Genomic DNA, 20,690 nt, shown 5'->3' with positions numbered 1-20,690 from the left:
TTTGGAGATGAATTTTCCTTTCTTTATGTGCTTGTGGATTTTTCTTTTGGCTTTAGGTAGATTTAGAGAATATGATTACACACACAATCACTGAGTCAGTAAGTACGGTAACAGGCTGTAGGAACCAGCAGTAGGAACAGGCTTCATGGCGTCACACATAAAAGTAGTTCCTTGTGCGAATGTTTCTGAGCCACTTTCTGTCCCGGATTGCCCCTGGAGAAGAAGATTTTCTACAAAAGTAAAAATCCACATCTGCAGAGCCAGTGGTGTCTGCTCCTTTCATGTTTTTGCCGAGTAGATTAAAACCTTTAACTCTGGCTGTCAAGCTCGGTATCAAACAGCGGTGTGATGTAATGTCACTTCATGAGCATGGCCTACTCTTTTATGTGTGCTGCAGTGAGAATGGAGTGGAGGATGAGGAGGATCTGTATGACTGCGTGTACGATGATGAAGACGGTGGCGAGATCTATGAAGACTTGATGAAGACAGAAGCCATCCCTCCTCCGGTTTGTTGTCTTCTCTGTAACTTCTCCCAAACTAACAAACCTTAATTTGAACTCTCTCTTTAAAACAGTAGCATCACAAATATGTACAGAATAAAAGATGTTGTCACAATAGCTGCAAGCAAATACAGTTCAGCCATTTCTTAGTTTTCTAATTTTTTTTAAACTTTATTGAGCAATTTCAAAATTACAAATAGGCATAGATTAACACTGAAAATAATCCAAGTATTCCAAACAGCAGATGAAAACAGAATACAAGACTAAAACAAATAAAAATACTAAGTTAAAACAAAGAAAAAAACACACATGGGTTTTTTTCTGCTTTTTTCTTTAATGCTAACATTTTAAGTTAAGCTAATTAGCCATTAGCTACATTTTAGCTTGTTGACAATGATTGTTGACTTCTTTGATATATGAAACTTAAAATGTCATAAAAATGCTATTTTTTAAAATAAAATATAATTTTTTAATGAATAAAGTCTTGTAAGAAGTTAGTGCCACACACATTCAAAACTAGCATTACATCCAAGTTGAAGATCCACAACAAACTAATACAACAAAGTTAGCATTAGCATGTAATGTGTTGTTTTTTTGTTTTAATCTAAACAAAGCATGATGTTTTCACTGTTTCACCATATTTAAAATGTTTAAAACTAGAGGAAACTACTTAACCCCCTCACAGTCTGTTCTACCATTTGGTTGAGCAACTTGTTCAGTATTTATTATGAATTGAATTAAAATTTTGTGGAAATAAACCGGACTAATCCATCTCTAGCTCTTGGTTTGGGTAGAGAATAATTATTATATTACTATAATTACGATAATTGCAAACATTTGTTAAAACAAAACATTGATTCTTGTCATTATTGATCAATGGAAAATGAAATTATGAAGAAAACTTTTTATCTTGCTATTTTTCTCCAAACTATGAAGGAGTTTTTCTAGTTTGAGCTAGTCTGACATGCAATATTTCCATTCATTTCTTTTGCTCGATTAAGCTCATTGGTCATATTTTCTTGCTACCGTTTGAAAAGAAGGATAACAAATGCTCCAGTAAAATGTGCCACGTTTTTTGCCCATTTGTTCAGTTAAGAAACATCTGATGTTCTCTTTTAGTTGGCAGACAGCTTAGCGGGCATGTGTGACCCCTGACCTTGTTCAAAGACTTGGATCCACTACATCTGGTTGGCCACTTGACAGTTTGTCAACCCACATCGCTGACACTTAGTAACTGGCCTCTGTGTGTGTGTTTGTGTGTGTGTAGCCGTTCCAGAAGCAGGCTGAGACTGACATCAGGAGTTGCTGTTTAACAGAGATCAAGCAGACAGAGAAGAAATACACTGAGACCTTGGAGTCTATAGAAAAGGTATGTACAGACCGACCTGCAAGGACATTGTCACATGACTTTATGCTGTCTGATTCTACAGACTTTGGAAGGTCATGGCCATGCGTCACTAAATTAGCCATGGATTATTAATGCTTGTATGTAACTCTGCAGGATAAAATGTGATGGATGGCCTTCCCTTTATGCGATTACAGACGTTTTCCAGCTTTCCCTGTAAAACCGGTGGCCAAAATCCAAAATTAAGAACTAGAACTTAAACATTATGACTCATATTTATGAATGTGAGGTACATCTGTGGTTTACTTAGTTTACATCCTGATGTAAACTGTGTTTAGGCCGACAGTTTTCACTGTGTTACAAAAGTCCTTGCTTCTACTGTCGACACAGATTAAATATGAGGTGACTGAATTACTGCCTTTTGGTCAAGTTTGTCCATGTTATCCATACTTTTCCATAAAAGTGATAACCCTTCTGGCTGATTAAATTCTAAAGACAGATACGACTGAAACTCGAAACAAGGTTATAACAAAATCCTCAGGATACACCAACCATGGATTTTCTAAATCTCTGTAGTTTGGTGTACATTTCCTGCCCCATTCATTTAACACAAAAATTTGTTATTTTAGGTAAGATACTGAGCCTATTTGGCATGAGTATCTTAGATTGCGTAACTATCCTGAGTGAAACCAGGTACACCCATATATTTGCCTGGTAGCGTTCATTGCAAAGGTTATCAGTATTTTCAGTATCAGGTTTATTAATGAGGTAATAGTTCTTTTATTTCAGGTGCATAAAGTTCAGCTCCTGAGAAAGCAACCTTTCCTGGATGTAGTCAGAAGATTTATGGTATGCATTGAAATGTAGATGGTTTAACAATAGAAACTGAAGAGAAATGAGAATCTGTTTGGGAAATTACTTCAATGAGTCATTCCAGCACTAAACGAAGGGTCCTAAAAGACCAGATTTCTCAAGGAGGCCCTTTCTTCGTGGAGACTTTCCACCTTACTCCTGCATTTTTACAGAGCCGTGGGAGGCGCGCCATCTCCAAACCTTCCAGCTGCAGCTACTTGTCTTCTCCCTCTTGTCTACGTTCACGTCTGCAAAAAGCCCTCGTCTGATTTCCCAGTGGAGTGTCCCAGTAGATGACTTTTGATATGAGGTGGATGGTGGAATTTAGTTTGCGCTCGCCCCGCTCCTTTGAGATGTGATGTTGACTATTTGGTGGGAGTATTTCTGAGAGGAAATCATTAAATTGCAAACTCTGAAAATGAGATTATTGTCGTGACCCAGACAACCCTCATTGTTTCTGCTTACGGCAGCTCTTTGCAACTTGGCCCCATAATATAATAGCAGCTCATGCAAGATGGCTTTCCCTCTTTTACTCTTGAGGAACATGGTTCATTCTTCATTCTCTCTCTCCCACAGCACTTTATGATGCCTCTCACCATGTTTTTATCCATGACTGAGATTGAGAAGGTGTTTGTGAATATTCCGGTGAGTCATCATGTGGTCAACTTGAGTTCATAATACTGATTTGAATTAAAACCAGCAGTGAGTTTTGTAAGGATTTTTTTTTTTTTTTTAATCTGATGACTACAGAAAACAAAATGTAATATTTTAAACACAAAAGAAAAGGAATTCTTCTGTGATGTATCTCCTTTAAGTTTGTAATCATTCTGTTTGTGTTAGTTGTTCAGCAAATGATTTGACAGCTAAATGCTAATTTCTAAATGTGCTAATATGCCAGAAACAATTCTAACACTAAGTGATTGGAAGTTTGAGTTTGGTTTTTTTGTTAATATTTGCATTTTCACTTGCTAGTATTTCCTTACTATGATTACATACAAGTGGAAACATTTTATTTTTTCCAGTATAAATATGTAACTCCAATGTTATAGCTATTGAGGGTACATAGCGGCTAGCAGAACAACAGCGTTTCATGCTAAATGCTAGCAATTATATGCTAATGTCTAATGCTATATAAACAATGTGACCACTAAGTGTTAGTTTTTATTTTTAACTTTGTGTTTATTTTTACTTTTGCATTTGAACTTATTAGTGTTTCAGTACAAGGAATAAATAAAAGGTAAAAATATATTTTATGGAAAAAAAGTACAAATTTTCTAACTTTACTGTAGCTCTTCTGTGTGCAGTGGTTTAAGAAATGTTGGCTAATGTCCACATGCTAATAGAAATAAAAGCAATGCTAACGCTAGCAGACGTATACCTTCTGTTTTTATTGGTAGTTCTGAAGATTAAATGGCCGCTCTTTCCATACTAGGAATAATTTAAAAACTATATAAACCAGTGGTTTACCACAGTAGCATTAAGACTAGAATTGCATTTTTTTTTTTTTTTTTTGCAACTCAGATTTAAACACTTTGTCTTCCTACAGGAATGATTACAAATTAATATTAAAAGTAAACCAATGATATCATTTAATGTTACATATACCGTAGTTTAATTAAAATATCAAATGAAAGAAATGATTTAGCAGTTTTTCTCGCATGCAAAAAAAAGTGAAATAGTTTTAATAAAACTGTTTTCTTCTTGATTATAACTATTGTCATTGTGCACTTTTGTTAAAGTTGTTAAGTTATTTATTCATTCAAAACAAATAATTTAATGTCATAGTTTTAAACACGAAAGCTCTGGTGAGCCCTTTTTTTTTTATCATTCCCATACTCTGAACTTCATGAGAAAATGAGATACATTTTTATATTTAGCCGTGAATTCAATGTGATTTGCAATGATTTAAAAATAAACAAGAGGAAGGGGTGATCAACACTGATGGTTGTCTGTTGTTTTTCAGGAACTGGTTAAAGTTCACAAGTGTTTACTGAATGAAATCCAGGACTCATTTCACCACAGAAGTGCCCAGAACCTTTACCAGATCTTCATCTCCTTCAAAGAGAGGTATTACTTACATTTTCATTCATATCTATCTTATTTTTTTAAAACCAAATGTGTCGGGAAACAACAAAGTTTTTTGACCTTTTTGTCTTCTCAGGTTGTTGATCTATGGGAAATATTGCAGCCATGTGGAGACAGCCATTGCCACCCTTGATGACATCTGCAAAAACAGAGAGGACGTACGCATGAAGCTAGAGGTAAGACGTGTCATGCTTTATTTCAGTTGGCTATAAATAAATAGCTATTTAGTGTAGCAAATGTAGAGCTCTGAGCTTCAGAGCATGGTTAGAGAATGCCCTCAAGTGAGTGCACGAGGCATTGCAGGCGGTGGTGCAGCTGACAGCGTGGATTACTGAAAGGCTTTAATATGTTTTCACGCTGCTCCTGTTTTTAGAAGGTACAAAAAACGAAAATGAAAGCGCTTTTTCCCTGGAAGGCAATGAAAATTGTGTTCTCAGTAGGGTTTATACATAATGCACACACTATTGATTCTTTGCCTTTGTACAGGAATGTTCAAAGAGAGCCAACTACGGCAAGTTCACTTTGAGAGATCTGCTGGTGGTTCCTATGCAGCGGGTGTTGAAGTATCATCTCCTCCTGCAGGTACACTGTTACAGCTTTTTTTATTCTCCTGTTGCCACCATGCAGCTGATGTGTGATGTTGGTGTACAGCTGTAATCCTGCAGATTGATGCTGCGCATGTTATGTACACATATCTTTTAAACAGTGAAGCTGAGCATTGTTTTTAAATCATACAGTGACTTTTGAAAGTGCTTATTAGGATGTCACACTTATTAAATTGTGTTTCTTAGTTTTTCTTCTGCGTGAAATCAGATTTTTTTTCTCACCACTGTGTAATTAAACTGTCTATATTTATCCATCAGTCAATGGTTCCAACAAATATTTCAGTGTTTGGCTGTAGAGGATGTCAAATATAGTCATATCAGATGACAGAAATTTAACTAGCTGTGAAGATGGCTCTTAGTGTGTGACAGGGTCTAATCGAGAGGATTTGCATTAGACGATGGGCTCCATCAAAGCTTCACCGTCAGTACCTCATCTGTCCACCAGAGGCAGCGTTGACCACATTTCGCTCCTCTTTATGGCTGAGTTTAAATACCTGTCATCCAGTGGAAACAATCAGGGAAAAAAAGCAGATAAAAACGAGTGATGGAGGACAAAGCAGCAGTAAGAAAGACAAATAAGTGGAAGGATGGAGAGAAGTCTGTGGCAGTGGAAATATACCACATATGGACTTTATTCAAACCCTTGTATTGGGAAAAAATGTAAAATATTCCAGCAAAGAAATATCAGCAATATCTGGTAAAAGTTTTCGTCTTTTAAAAATAAATAAATACATTTTTTCAAACACTGAAACAAGCCGTCCTGATGACCCAAAAATAAATAATATAAAATTAATTACATAAATTTAAAAAAGATGAACATCTTGTTTGTATGATAGTAGAAAGGAAACAAAGAAGAAACTGAGAAATGGACGGAGGCCTTGTTTGGTTTGACTTCCAGTGAAGCAAAACATGACATTTCAAGTGTTTTCTTTATTTCAATTTGCAAACTTAATTTTCACAAGGTGTGCATTTTTAAAACAAAGCAGAGGATGTCGAGTTGTTCATTGGGTGGGATTTTATTTTAAGGATTAGAAAAAAGGATAAAAAAAAATCTTAAATCAAAGCGAACTTGCTGAAGTGTTTTCACTCAGATCATTTTTAAATTTCAGTCTTAATGAAATAAATTAGCACTTTTTCAGAACCAAGAATAAAAAGGGAAATAATTTGAATAAGAGAGTGAGAAAAGTTAACTTGATTAGTTTTTGGTTTGAGTGTGATGAGGCGTGTTAATCTGCAGCGGGAGGTGAGATCACCAGCTGTGGGAGGAAAACCTTGAATTTATTCTTAAATCAAACCTATAAACTATTGTTTTGTGTCATTTCTGTTCATGTTATAATTAGCTAAATGCTGAACTTTTTCATGTTTACATATGATACAGATGTACCTGCTGAAGGTAAATAAATAAATAATAAGAGAAAAGAAACTTGAAGGGACAAAGTGAATGTTTAGTGTCAACGTGGGCCCAGATTCCTGCGGGACAGCTTGGTAATAGCTAACTGCACCAAATAAAACATCTGCCGGGTTACTTTCTCACACGGCGACAGCCTGAATCTCTACAGCTAATGTCTTGTCACTTCCTCTCGCTCTTTTCTGTTTCTTCCCCCTCTTTTTTTTCTTTTTGCTCATCAATCTTCTGCTCTTTCTTCCTTGCCGGCTGCGCTCGTCATTTCTGTTCCCCCTGAACTCGCGGCAATGCGATTCCCTAAATGAGTCGGTCGTTTACAGTCCCCCGCTATCAGCGGGACCACTCCCTTCTCCCGTATCCTGGTGGATGTCTGGAGATGGCAGCGAGGCTTGATAAATAGGCCTCTGTCGTCCTGCTGGCGATAATAATGCCCAGGTTGAGCTTGACTGACACCAGGGATTTAAGCAATGCCAAGAAGATGTATACAGTAAATCTCCCTTCGCAGCTCCGAGTGTGTATCGGTGTGTGTGTGTGTGTGTGTGTGTGGGGGGGGGGCCTCATGCATGCGTGGCGGCCCTCCTTTTCCTTCACTGCTGAGGTCTGAGATGTCTTGTTTACACTGCAGTGGTGCACTGGAAAGCAATTTCAGATACACAGTTATGCACACACGTACACCTTGAACAGATGAGTCCAAACACACACACACACACACACACACACACACACACACACACACACACACACACACACACACACACACACACACACACACACAGATACACACACACAGATACACTGTGGTATCTGATTTATTTCAGGGGAAGGCTGTTTCTGCAGCAGACTTATTCATTTCATATCTCCAGCCGAGGCCTGGGTTCACATGTTGCATGTAGCTCCGCTGTGTGTTTACGGCACAATAACACCGCCCTTGATATTTTCATGTGTCTATCTGCTGATTTTCCCATTTTCTGTCTTTTGTATGTGTGTGACTTGTACCTGTCCAATAGGAGCTGGTGAAACACACTCACGACGCCACTGACAAGAGTAATCTACGAACTGCACTAGATGCCATGAAGGTATGTCACCAGTTTGCGTTCACACATGTAGCATTAAAATGTCGTGTAAAGCAACAAAGTGGGATTAAAAAGAAACTTCAAGTTTGCTAATATATATTAAAAGGAAGGTGGGATTGTTTTTACATTGCAGAAAAATGGCGGTATTGTTAAATATTGCAGCAACAACATGACGAACAGCAACACGTACAAGAACGAGGCGGCTAAGTGGAATACAGCTCTCATTAAAACACCCGCGCCTCTCATGTTTCACATCAAAGTGCTCTGTGTGAAAAAGGTTGATAGTCTGTTGTTTATTGCAGTCCAAGCTGTCTTTTATGATACTCAGAGTGCTCATTGATAACCATAAATCATTGATTTTGTTCAGTCAAATTGAATTCAGCTTTATTTAAAACGTGCCAATTCACAGTGATGTTACCACAAGGAGCTTTTCCATCCATCCATCCATTTTCTGAACCACTTGTTCCAGTTAAGGGTTGTGGGGAAGCTGGAGCCTACCTGAGCAGGTACACCACGGACAGGTTACCAGTCCGTCACAGGGCCCCACAGAGAGAGACCAAAAAACCATTCACACTCACTCCTATGGACTATTTAGAGCAGGGGTGCCCAAAAATTTTGCCTCCAAGGGCCATACTAAAAATGATCCAGTAAGCCACAGGCCAAACTCTGCAGCTTTAAGGATGACACACAAGAAAATGCACAACGTTTTTTTAAATTATTGTTTAATAGCAAATACAGTGTATTTTTACAGGCAAATAAAATGTTCCATTAAAAATCAATATAGCAATAGAACAATGAAGCCATAGTTAGAGGGGCAAGAAACAATAATTACAGCCACTAAACTTTAACCAAGTGCAACGTGTCAACAACCAGAAACAGTGCATGTGGAACAATGCAGGTTGTTACTTAGTGGAAAACATGATGTTGATCTTTGGACATTACCAGTCTCCATGTTGGGTTGCACCTGGCTCACTAACAAGGTCAGTCAGGGTCCCTCTGAGTCTGGTCTTATTGGGGTTCATGACACTGAAAGTGTCTTTTCATCAAGCTCTGTAGGACATTAATATAAACAATGACTTCAGGGCCAAAAGCAAAGTGCTGGCGGGCCGATTTTGGCCCGTGGGCCCCACTTTGGGCACCCCTGATTTAGAGTATGAACCTGACATACATGTCTTTGGACAGGGGGGAGGAAGACTGAGTACACGGAGAGAATCCACACATACACAGGGAAAACATGCAAACTCCACAGGGAAATAGCACTGTTCAAACCTTCCAGTACCAGTGACCTACATGCTCTGAGGCCACAATGCTAACCACCATGCAGCCCCACTTCAATCTACTGCATGCAGTTCAGTCCATTTCACCGTAGTCCAGTTAGAATCCAAATAAAATAATAATCCTGTATAGCAACTTTGTTCATATAAACCCAGTTATAAAATCGGTTGCATCAACCTTATTCCCATTGATTCGCCCATAATGATCATGTACAGGCTGGCAGGCGACAGAGAGGAACGTTTTAGGCAAGGTAAGGCAAGGCAAGTTTATTTGTATAGCACCTTTCATGTACAAGACTATTCAAAGTGCTTTACATGAAACATTAAAAGCATTACAGAAAAAAAAGCATAAAAGAAAATACAAATAACAAAATCATAATAAAATAATAAATTATAATAATATAATTACAAGCAGCATTAAGTAAAAGTTACTGTGCAGATGTCATGCATAGGCGCTTGAGAAAAGAAATGTTTTTAACCTGGATGTAAAAGTTTCTACATTTGGGGAAAGTTTAATCTCCACTGGCAGTTTGTTCCACTTGTTTGTAGCATAACAGCTAAATGCTGCTTCTCCATGTTTAGTCTGGACTCTGGTCTGGACTAGTTGACCTGAGTCTTTGGATCAAAGAGCTCTGCTTGGTTTATATTCTCTGAACATATCACAGATGTATTCTGGTCCTAAACCATTCTGGGATTAAAACAATCACCTTTAGTGGAGTGAAAACTTCCAGCAGAACCAGGACAGGACAGATGGTGGTCTGCATGGACCAGTTTGGGGTGGCGAGGACAGGAAAGAAGGGTAAACAAGCAACTGATACCTGCTGAGAAAGTAGAGAAACTAATGATAACAATGTTATGTTTATAAGTGTAGAGTAAAGAGCGCAGGAGCCCAGTGCATTGTGGGTAGTCCCCCCGGCAGCTTTAGCCTATAACAGCATCAGAAAACCAGCCGTAACTGCAAGCTTTGTGTGAAAGGAAAGTTACAAGCTGAATCTTAACGGCGCAGTTCAGTCTGAACTGTAGTCCGAACTGTTTTTCCCAGTGGGAAACACTCCTACTCTCCGTCATGCTCTCCTCCCACTCCATGTGCATGTGATAACACACACATCTCACACCATTCTCCAGAGAAAATCTTCCAGTGAATCTGCTCTTTCAGTTGCAGTAAATGGCTGCATTTCAGGGAAAACACATTAGTTTTCACTTAAATTCTCCCTGCAAATGACAGCATAACAAGATATTTATGTCCTTCTTACATTTATTTACCTTTTGCTTGAGGAGACAGAAGATGCTTCCAGAGTTGTGCTATGCATCATGGAATTGATGTGGATATGTGTGAATATTCAGGTGTGTCTATATATTTGTATTCTTTGATGTTTTTAATATATGTAAAGCACTTTGTGCTGCGTCAGGAGTGAAAGGTGCTATTTATTTAATTTAATTGGATCAACTGTGTTTTGTACACAGATGCACCATTATGATGTGTTATGATGTCATAGGCTACAATTCAAAATGGGATCCCAACCTAATAACAGATCTGACGGCCCACTGCGATTGGAAGACATGCTGTGATGTAAAGCTTTTTTTGAGTTTGTTGTTTTTATAGAAAGTATGACTGTGAGCTAAATGCTAACGCGACATTATGGTGTAAACATCATTATGTAATATATATGGTAAAGACACAGAGGTCGACCACATCAAACCATCAAAACATAAAGCCAGCAGAGGAGGACGAGGTCCAGGTACTGAGATTTACACAAACTTTATTCCTTCTTTGGTCACTCCTTCGCTTAAAGTCGCTCTTCTCCTTCGCAATTTTGATCTTTTTAGGTAGTGACGGTCAGTGGAGGTATTCTAGCTTTCTGCTGTTCTGTTTACAAGTTGTGTACACTCGTATACAGGCGGCTGAAATGAGGTTCCTCCGCAGGGTGGCCGAGCTCTCCCTTAGAGATAGGGTGAAGAGCTCGGTCATCCAGGAGGGGATCAGAGTAGAGCCGCTGCTCCTCCGCATCGAGAGGAACCAGTTGAGGTGGCTCAGGCATCTGGTCAGGATGCCTCCTGGACCTCCCTGGTGAGGTGTTCCAGGCACGTCCCTCTGGGAGGAGACCCCGGGGAAGACCCAGGGATTATATCTCTCGGCTGGCCTGGGAACACCTCGGGATCCCCCCCGCAAAGTTGGCAAATGTGGCTGGGGAGAGGGAAGTCTGGGCTTCCCTGCTGAGGCTGCTGCTCCCGCAACCCAACTCTGGATAAGCTGCAGAAGATGGATGGATGGATGTTTACTAGATGTGTCGTGCATGTGCTGGGGAAAGGTGGCGGCGTTGCTTTTGGTTCACCCCTCATTTAGCAGCGGTTGGTTCCCCACCGCTAATAATTTTGCATCACGTCAAGACATGATTTTACTTATTTTAGCAACATTACACAGATAAAAGATGGATCTAGACACATGTTTTATATGTACGTTAATGGGCAGATTCTGATCCAAAATGGCTGCAAGCGTTATCAAATGTAGTGATTGATACATTTTTTTTTTTTTTTTTACTTTTTAAAATTATTTGTATTATTATTATTTTTTAAATTATTTTTAATATTTTTTAATTTCTTTAATAAAAAAAAAAAAAAGGAAGAAAGATATGTATATTATTTTGCTTAAACATCACAAGTTCCTTTTTAATCTTTTGTAAAATGATGTAAAAATGCCTCACATCTCTTTCAGTAAATGTAAATAAATCAATGCTACTCTAAAAGCTGCGGTTCCTTTTCTGTCTGTGTGTGACAAGCTGTCTTTATTCAGGTTCCTTCTCCTAGAACAGCATCAGAGGTGGTTTTTAGGTTCAACTTCACAGCTCGCGTCAGCAGTCGGAAACACAAATCATTCAACTCTAATCCTGACTCTGTACTTGTTGAAAGCAAATAAAAAGAACTTTTATTGTTTTCTGATGTGTGCAGGACTTGGCTCAGTACGTTAATGAAGTCAAAAGGGACAACGAGACGCTGCGAGAAATAGATCAGTATCAGAGATCCATAGAGAACCTGGTGAGTCACATACTTGCTCTGAATGAAGCTCTGATGCTGTTGACACGATTCTTTGAATTTTATTTTCCTCCTTTTTTCACAGAATCAGGCTCTGAGTAACTACGGGAGACCGAAGGGTGATGGGGAGGTACGGGTGGCCTCGGTAGACAAGCGGGCTAAGCAGGACAGGTGAGATGTCTGCCCTCCGCGCAGGTCGACAGATTGACTCATGATGTTAAACTCGAATCAGGTGCTTTGTTTGGAAAGCTGCCAGAATGCACATTAGCAGAAAGTTAACCCATTCAGCGCTGCATGAAATGCAGCAGCAGCTACACGACGACCGGTGCTTCTGGGCTTTTTGCCGTTCCCTTCCTTCTGCAGAACGTCTGCAGTGGAACCGACCAGAAATGGTGCGAGGGTATGAAACCTCGCGGCAGGTTTACCACCAGTCAGATCTGGTTTTGTTAATCCGCGTTAATCTTCTCCATAACACGTCACCGTCATTCATCAACTGTCTGTTTCGTTGCCTCAGAAACCCAATTATTTGCCAATGTTACAGATGACAAAAAGAAGTTTATTATAATAATGCTATAATAAATTAAATCATTGTAAAATTATTTAAATATATTAGAATTTCATATTAAACATTATGCTGTAATACAATCTTTTTTTTTTTTTTTTAAATAGAAAAAAACCTGAAAAATGATTTTGAAACATTAATAATCAGACAGAAACGATGCTGTGCCATAAACTTGTTGGTAAACGTCTTTGTTGATGAGCTGTTTTACAGCAAACAGAAAGCAGAAAATCTGCGTCATTTCATCAGCTGTGCACAGAGACGTGCACTCCATCATAAACTATAGTCATCATTACTGCATGAGCACATGTAGCAGAGTGTGTTATAGCCGAGCAGATGGTGGCGTTTGCATTAAATTCTCATTAAATGTTTGTTAAACTAACAACAACAAAAACAACGCTTGATAAGTAACATGTAATTAAGTACTTAATGCATGTTAAAAAAAAACCCATTATTGATTATAATGCAAATTAATGTAATAAGATTCCAGAAGAAAAATGGAGGAACAAGAAGAGTCTGGGTTTGTTTTCGTCTGAACGCGTCACATGACCGGGAAGTTATCTCTGCTTTGTGAACGCTGCTTTGACTACACCTCTAAAGCCGCCTTCAGCTCATTTAATCATCATGAAATAAAAGATGTTCTTTTGAGTAATAAATGATTATTTTTTGTTTGTTTCCACATATTTCTGTGAATTTTGAGCACTTGGTTTAACAGTTTATCATTGACCAACAATGTAAAACACCTTCTTGCTGCTATTTTAACAGGAATCGGTGTGTTTTATTCAGCTAAAGAGATGTTGATACGCTAGTAGAAAAGGGAGCAAAGAAGAAGAGGGATGACGTGCAACGACGACGTTGTGCCGGACGTCAACCTGGCTTCAGCTCCACCGGCTGGGATGAATCAGTTTTAATGAAACTTTTTCTGTTCTGCAGACACATCTTCCTGTTTGACGCTGCGGTGATCGTCTGCAAACGGCGAGGAGACAACTATGAGATGAAAGAAGTGATTGATCTGCATCTCTTCAAGATCACCAACAACCCCACGTCTGACAAGGACAACCGAAAGGTCTGGACTCAAGTCCTCAGTTTGTTTACTCATGTGATAACCAGATACCTCTGTTGCCAGGACGACGGATCATGATGGTGAATTAGTGAACGCTGATCTGTGGTTAACAGTTCAGATTTTTTTAAAAAAAATTTTTTTTTTGTACACAGTTTATTCATCATGTTCCCCAACCTGTGGTCCTCATCGTCTACATGCATGACACACTTTACACGATGATCCAGATCCAAGATGTGGCACAGTTTGTTGTCACATGGTTTACACTAATGAATCGGAGAGAATAATATCAGTCCTGATGGAGCAAATCCACTGGTTGATGCACTTCCTGTTAACGCAGACACCTTTCACACACATTCAGTCTTTACAGCGAAACCGCCGATCAGACGCAGGGCCTGAAATCAAACACAATGCAGGAGCTGCAGATGAAACAGTCCGGCGGCGCCGCTTTGCCCACTTATTTACCCAGAAAAAGGATCCAGATGCGGCAGAAAACAAGCAGCGAGTACTCAAGATGTAAACTAATAAATTGCATTTTTGAAAAACAAAGCTAAAAGCTCAACAGAAGCAGGAAATCTCTGCACAGCAAACTAAATAAACATGAAGCTGACAAGGCTGAGCTGACACGGATGATTACAGCGAGCATCTGACAAGCAGGTGAGGAAGCCGAGGGAAGCGGTGGCTGCAGAGGAGTTAATGAGGACCAGAACAGGTGATGAGGTGGAAATCCGAGACAGGATCGGATACGCCGAGGATAACAAAGGAACAAAACAGACTGCAGACAGGGAAAAAAAATCATCTTTAAAACATGAAACTGGAGGAGAAACGGTGCAAACCTGAAACATGGAATCAAAGAAATACAAAGCAAGAAACTGAAACAGCGCAACCTTCAACATCAGGGGAAGATGTTGTCATGAGCGTTTCATCTCCGCAGACTCGCTAAGCAGGTCAGCGTTTCCTGAAACAAGATTTATAAAATCAGATAATGAACCTTTATCCACTTTCTGAATCGGACTTTGATCAAAAACAGACAAAACCAGGAAATAAACTGATTTTATTTTTATTTTTTCCATCTGAAAGTGAGACGTTGTCACAGCTCACTCTGCTCCGTGCACGCTGTGCACGCTGTGCACGCTGCACATCCAGACTCTGCAGCAATTATTTACTAATCATCATCTACACAATCCAATATTCTCACTTTCTTTCACATTTGCATGAAGAAAATGAAAAAATGGCATTTGTCAGGTAATAAGTTGGATCGACAGTTTATTCTGGTCCATCTATGAGTGTTTCCTGCTTTTCAAAATAAATCCATGACGTGGAGGAACGCCACTCTGCTGCGTGTCGTGGTGTTCTGCACCGTGTAATGCACAGGTGTCAAACTAAAGTCCTGGAGGGCCACTATCCTGCAGGTTTTTGTTGTCTCCATGCTCCGACCCACCTGACCGAAATTCATAAATTGGCTCACAAGAAGCTGCTGGATCCATTTGATATGAATCAGCTGTGTTGGAGGGAAACGACAAAAGCCTGCTGGATACCGGCCCTCCAGGACTGGAGTTTGACACCCCTGGTAATGCATGGTTTAATCCTTACTGGACAGGTGAACCTCTAAAGGTAGTTAATGGTTAATGGAGCTACTTGAACAAGACAAGTATGGCACAGCTGATGTCATGGAAACCGATGTTTTCGTCAGAAAGGGTTTTATAATTCAGCAGAGGAATGTTGTTGTCGGAGAAAACGAAGGGGAGGACCGTCGTTTCAACCAGAAGATGCCTGGTTGCAGGATTTGTGTTACAAGGGAATCGAGAGGAGCTCAGATCACCAGAAAAGCAGAAAACAGTCACCTGAGAGTCTGACAGGGAGCGCTAAAGCTCAGACATGTACTTATTAATGTGCTGCACGCAGAAAACAGGAACTTTATGATCGTTTCAGAAAGAAAAAGTCCTCTAACGTTTCAGTCACGCAACTGTGACTCACTTCAATTTTTACCTTGAGTCATTAGCTGATTAATATACAGTATTTAGTCCCAGTGATTTATTGGATGTGAAGGAAAAATAGGACGTTTTTCCATTTAAAGTTTCAATTAGGTGATTTTACAGCAGCTAAAAGAGCTTTGATGGCTTTTAATTCCATCTGTGTGCTAGTTAGTCGGCATGCAGGGCTTCGCTTCCACTCTTCCTTTCATTTACAGCTTGTAAAAGTGATTAAATTATAACAAAACATTCTTATTAACATGCTGTTAAAGTAGAAAGAACTAAACAAGAACCTCCTGCCTTAATGGAGGCGACTTCTGAGCTTTCAGGCTCATTATCCTGTCTTTATAACTGAGTCAGCAAAGCTCAGGAACCCTGCTGGACTCCTGACAAACCAATTAACAGTGCGATGTCTGCATAATGAGCAGCCATAACAATTCATCAGACAAATGCGGCTTCATAAAAGCAAATGAAAGTCAAGTTAACTTGCTTGTTGCCGATGTTTTTATCAGCATCTGTAACAACCTCTCCACCCGCCGCTGCCGCCGCCGCTGCTGCCTTCTGCGCCCTGGATCCTCCAACGTGCAGCTAAAATGCTCATAACACCAACAGCAAATTAATTAACAGGAAAAGAGTCAAATGATTTGGTTCATGCTTGTTCCTGCACATGTTTTACATTCTCTTCTTCATTTTCCAGCATCACACTGAAACAGTGTCTGAGCGGTCTGCCTCCTCCCAGATGGTGTTATCATTAAACCTCGCTTTGGGCCTCGCTGCACACACACACACACACACACACACACACACACACACAGTTCATACTAAGTGCCAAAGTGGAAAAAATATTGCCAATCATAATGAGGAATGATATCCAAGGCGTGCTGGGAAATAGTGATTTGGGTAATAATGATGCTGTAAATAGCAAATGTTGTTAGGCTCAGGCTCATTTCCATCCGACGTGGAGGAAAAGATGCAGTTTGTCTGATGACATATTTCTGTTGGAGATGACAGGAGCCACAATAAGAGGCTTAATCAGTAAAGTCACATCGTCATCAGTTGTTCTTTGCTCTCAAAAATACATCATTACCAAGATTATCCTTGGTAGTCGACACCAGCCGGCCATGTTTCATTTGCTTTCACACAAACAGTTAATCAGCCAATCACGTGACAGCAGCTCAGCTCAGTGTTTCTGATTCTAGCCGTGCACTGAACGGGACGCAAAATGTAAAGCAGAACATGAGCTTTAGTGTTTAAAAAGAAGGTTTATCTCCCAGAAAAATCTATTAACCCCTCAAATGTTCATAAAACTCAAACCAGCCAATGCAACTGGGGATTCCTACAGTAATCCAACAAGTTGGACCATACTCCCGATGCTGGATTATGGTGACATCATCTACAAAATGGCTCCGAAATGTGCCTTTTAACATCCTGGTTGCTACCAGTCATCCATTCACTTTGCCACTGGTGCAGCATATTCCACTCATTATTGGGTTATGTATGAGTTGATGGACTGACACTCCATCCACATCAGGCGTCTTCATCACTGGTTCCTGTTCATCCACAGGACACTTACGGAAAGAAACCCCAATACCTCTCCAACCTTTTGAATCTTTACCAAAGGAACTATAACCTGATGTCCAGCGGCTTCATTACAGTGTTCCTCATTGCATGCGGCTTGTGAAGCAGCCACTGTCTTTCTGAAAATGCATCTAAACACGTCATAATGATCCTCAACGGTGCAGTTCTCTCCACTAACAAGTGCTGCAGGCTGCTTGCAGAAACTCTGCTGTCCTAACGGCCCTAACTGACCCTGTCAGAGTTGCCAGTTTTGGCTGATTTCAACTGCACCGAACTCTGCCAAAGAGCTGCTCCGTCGGTAGCTCCGCATATATAATGAAAAAGAAACGCCCACATTCTGGAGACATTATTGTATTTTCATCATATACTGTTGCATAAGAATGTCATTACTCCATCCAATATTTAGGATAACCATCCCTTGCTAAAAAGCTGAATATTACTGATTTGGCAACGTAGCAGGATACGTAGCGTGGAAACACCTTTTTTTGGGGCGTGGCGGCTCTCCTCTTGTCTCAGTATATTGATCGCGGCTCTTGTTAAATAAACAGTGAGGATCACTGATCTAAATGTTCCAAAAGTCCGTAACGTCTTCAGTCTGAATTCCTTTCGTTTTACTGCAGGAAAGGATTTGAAGTCCTTCTAAAATTTCTTTAGGCTTTCAGTTCTTCCATCAATTGTCGTGTTTAAACTGAAATGAAAACACTCCATAGCCATCTACTGCCATTGTTGCCCCCCTCTAATTCCATCCATATATTTTAGTTCATCTAATTGGTTTTAACTTCACCATTTCCTAATTTTGGTTGTGAGACTTTTTTATTTATTTATTTATTTTTTTGTCCTTGTTTTGTTTGCTGGAGCCTCTCTCCAGGTCATCATTGTAAATGAGAAGTTGTTCTCATCTAATTGTACCTGCTAAAATAAAGGTAAAAAAAAAAACAAAGAAAAGAAGCTAAATTAGCTAAATCAGGGATGCAACAGAAGTTAAGTTTGTAGTTTTAAACAAAGGTTTTATTTGTTTGTGCGTACGTTGCTGTTGTGTTTGGCAGCAGATGAAAGTCACACGTTTAGAGTCGCCACGTTTCTCCTGCAGTGATAACAATAAGGTGGTAAAAATGAGCATCCTTAAAACCTTCAGTGTGTAATTGTTAGAAGAGAAAATGCAACAAACTGTTGACTGTCCTGCTGCTCCTCTGAGCTCGGCTGGTTTCCGCCTCCGGAGCTGAATGCTACAAGTTCAGAACCACAGAGCGTTCACCCCACAAGCATCTGTTTAGTAATGTCATCTGAAAAGCACAAATATGTTTGGACAACGAGGCTAACGGACGGATATTCTGTCTTTGAAATGGATGCTAGCTACTGATTACAGGCTCTTTGACGCCCAGCAGCCGTATGAAACAGCTATCTCCAACCCGTTTAGTCTTCTTCTATGTTTTGTCTCTGTCTATCGGTTCCTCTGCCCTCCAGCCTCTCTCCGTCTTTGTGTTTGCTCCCTCCTTTCCTTTCATTTAGCATCTCTTTGTCTCCACCAGTATTTTTTTTACCCCATTGTTGCGTTTTCTGTCTGAAAAACTTGTTTTTTTCTCTCTGTGTTGCAGTGGTCCTACGGATTCTACCTCACTCACAACCAGGGCCAGAGCGGCTTTGAGTTTTTCTTCAAAACCAAAGAGCTGAAGAAGAAGTGGTTGGAGCAGTTTGGCATGGCCATGTGAGTATGTGCTTCAAGCTTGGATGCGTGCAGCGTGATAACAGTGTTTTTCTTTGTCTGCTTGGGTTTGGGCACAGAATCAAAACCCAGCACGTCGCCCCTCCTGTTTGTCAAGTTGAATTGACGTGGTGATTTAAGGATGACGTGGAGATAAGCAGATGGTAATCTGCACTGACACTAAACTTGGTACTCAGAGGGCCATGTTTAAATGATCCTTCAGCTGCTTGTTGTCAAACTGCATCAACCAGTCTTCACTCTGAACTGGATCATATTTTCCAGCTGATGAACTTGTTCCTCTAGTTTTTAAATGACACCAAAGTAGGTTATGTGGAGAGCCAAGACTATCACCTGTCTGTCACTGTATTACACAAGGGCTTGATTGGAGAGAGTTTTTCTAAGTACTTATGAGCCGTCAGGGTCTGGGTTAATGCAGAAAGCAGGCAGACTGCTCTCAGGTTGGAAAACTAGGAGCTAAGCTAACGGCGTCATCAGATAAGCTCTTTTTTTTTTCATCTCAAACAATTCAGAACTCCCAAAATGTTCAAGAAAAGGTGACATTTATTGAATTTTACATCATCCCACCTAATTTTCCTTCACATTAACACTATTTTCTCAACTTAAGAAGACTGCATCTTTATAAATGCGCTAGCTGTCCTGCTGCTGATCAGATGCATCTCCGAAGTCTAACAGAAACTACAAGCAAAGTAAAAATCAGTGAAAAACGCAGAAAAACAAAAGTACTTTGCGTCTTTTGAATCTTCATTAAAAATAAATCTCAGTAATTCGTAGGGGTGTCACGGTTCTCCAAATCCTCCATTTGATTTGGTTTTCAATTTTACGGTCGCGATTCGATTCGACCCTGGATATTTTTCTCTTTTTCTTACAGCACGGAGACCTCTGACATTTTTAGACTCGTCTTGTCTATGATAATTTGTTTTTATTACCTTTTGTACAGTAAGTCATGTCAAAACATGGGCTACATTTAAGGGATGCAGTTTTCATTATTCTTGTATAATGTATCACATTAGACACTTATGGTCAAATGAAATTAATTTATTTACAATATAAAGATATGAAAATAAAAATCTTGTCTTCAGTCAAGTTAAAAAACTACAAAATAACAATAACAAAAATGTGAAGTCACATCCTCTCTTTCTTTGAAATGTTCAAGATCATGACGTGATTTCGATCGATTACGATTAAACATTGAAACCGTGACACCCCTAGTAATTCGCAATCTAGTCGAGCAGACTGGAAAACGTTGGACTGGAACTGAACCAGACTAATCAGGACGTTGTTCACTAAAAACCTCAGACATCTTGTTGCACTTTAAATGTTATTTCTGAATGTCGGCGTGTGAGAGCGCAGATTTCTGACACAGATATAAAACAATACTGATATTTTTCAAGTGATTTGTCCTCAACAAACAAAAACATCTGGAACTCTATACATGACATCTCTTATACTGTGTTATGAGTTAGAGGAGTCGTAGCTGAAAAGTTTGGCATGTAATCCTTGAATATCGTGGCAAAATAAAAAATGATACTAATCTTTTCCAACTATGGTATTTTAATGCTGATAATACGATCAGCTGATATTATTGCCCATCTTTAATCATTTTGATTAAATTATATTTCTTCTAATCT

At 39.6% G+C, this 20,690-nt stretch overlaps 1 protein-coding gene across 1 annotated transcript in view; it reads left to right on the top strand.

Moving 5' to 3' along the window:
* vav3 (vav guanine nucleotide exchange factor 3) overlaps positions 1–20,690 on the top strand; it is a 110,454-nt gene that overhangs the window by 56,710 nt on the left and 33,054 nt on the right. The window contains exons 5-15 of the mRNA XM_079260228.1: positions 398–506; positions 1,768–1,869; positions 3,274–3,342; positions 4,661–4,764; positions 4,859–4,958; positions 5,269–5,364; positions 7,800–7,868; positions 12,086–12,172; positions 12,255–12,340; positions 13,662–13,794; positions 18,935–19,044. Of these exons, the coding sequence (XP_079116354.1) occupies positions 398–506; positions 1,768–1,869; positions 3,274–3,342; positions 4,661–4,764; positions 4,859–4,958; positions 5,269–5,364; positions 7,800–7,868; positions 12,086–12,172; positions 12,255–12,340; positions 13,662–13,794; positions 18,935–19,044 (1,065 nt within the window). The remainder of the gene's footprint in view (positions 1–397; positions 507–1,767; positions 1,870–3,273; positions 3,343–4,660; positions 4,765–4,858; positions 4,959–5,268; positions 5,365–7,799; positions 7,869–12,085; positions 12,173–12,254; positions 12,341–13,661; positions 13,795–18,934; positions 19,045–20,690) is intronic.

This window comes from Telmatherina bonti (assembly GCF_933228915.1).
Source record: "Telmatherina bonti genome assembly, chromosome: 20".
NCBI lineage: Eukaryota > Metazoa > Chordata > Actinopteri > Atheriniformes > Telmatherinidae > Telmatherina > Telmatherina bonti.
The sequence above is the reverse complement of the archived record's forward strand: the minus strand, read 5'-3'. Positions and strand labels throughout refer to the sequence as shown.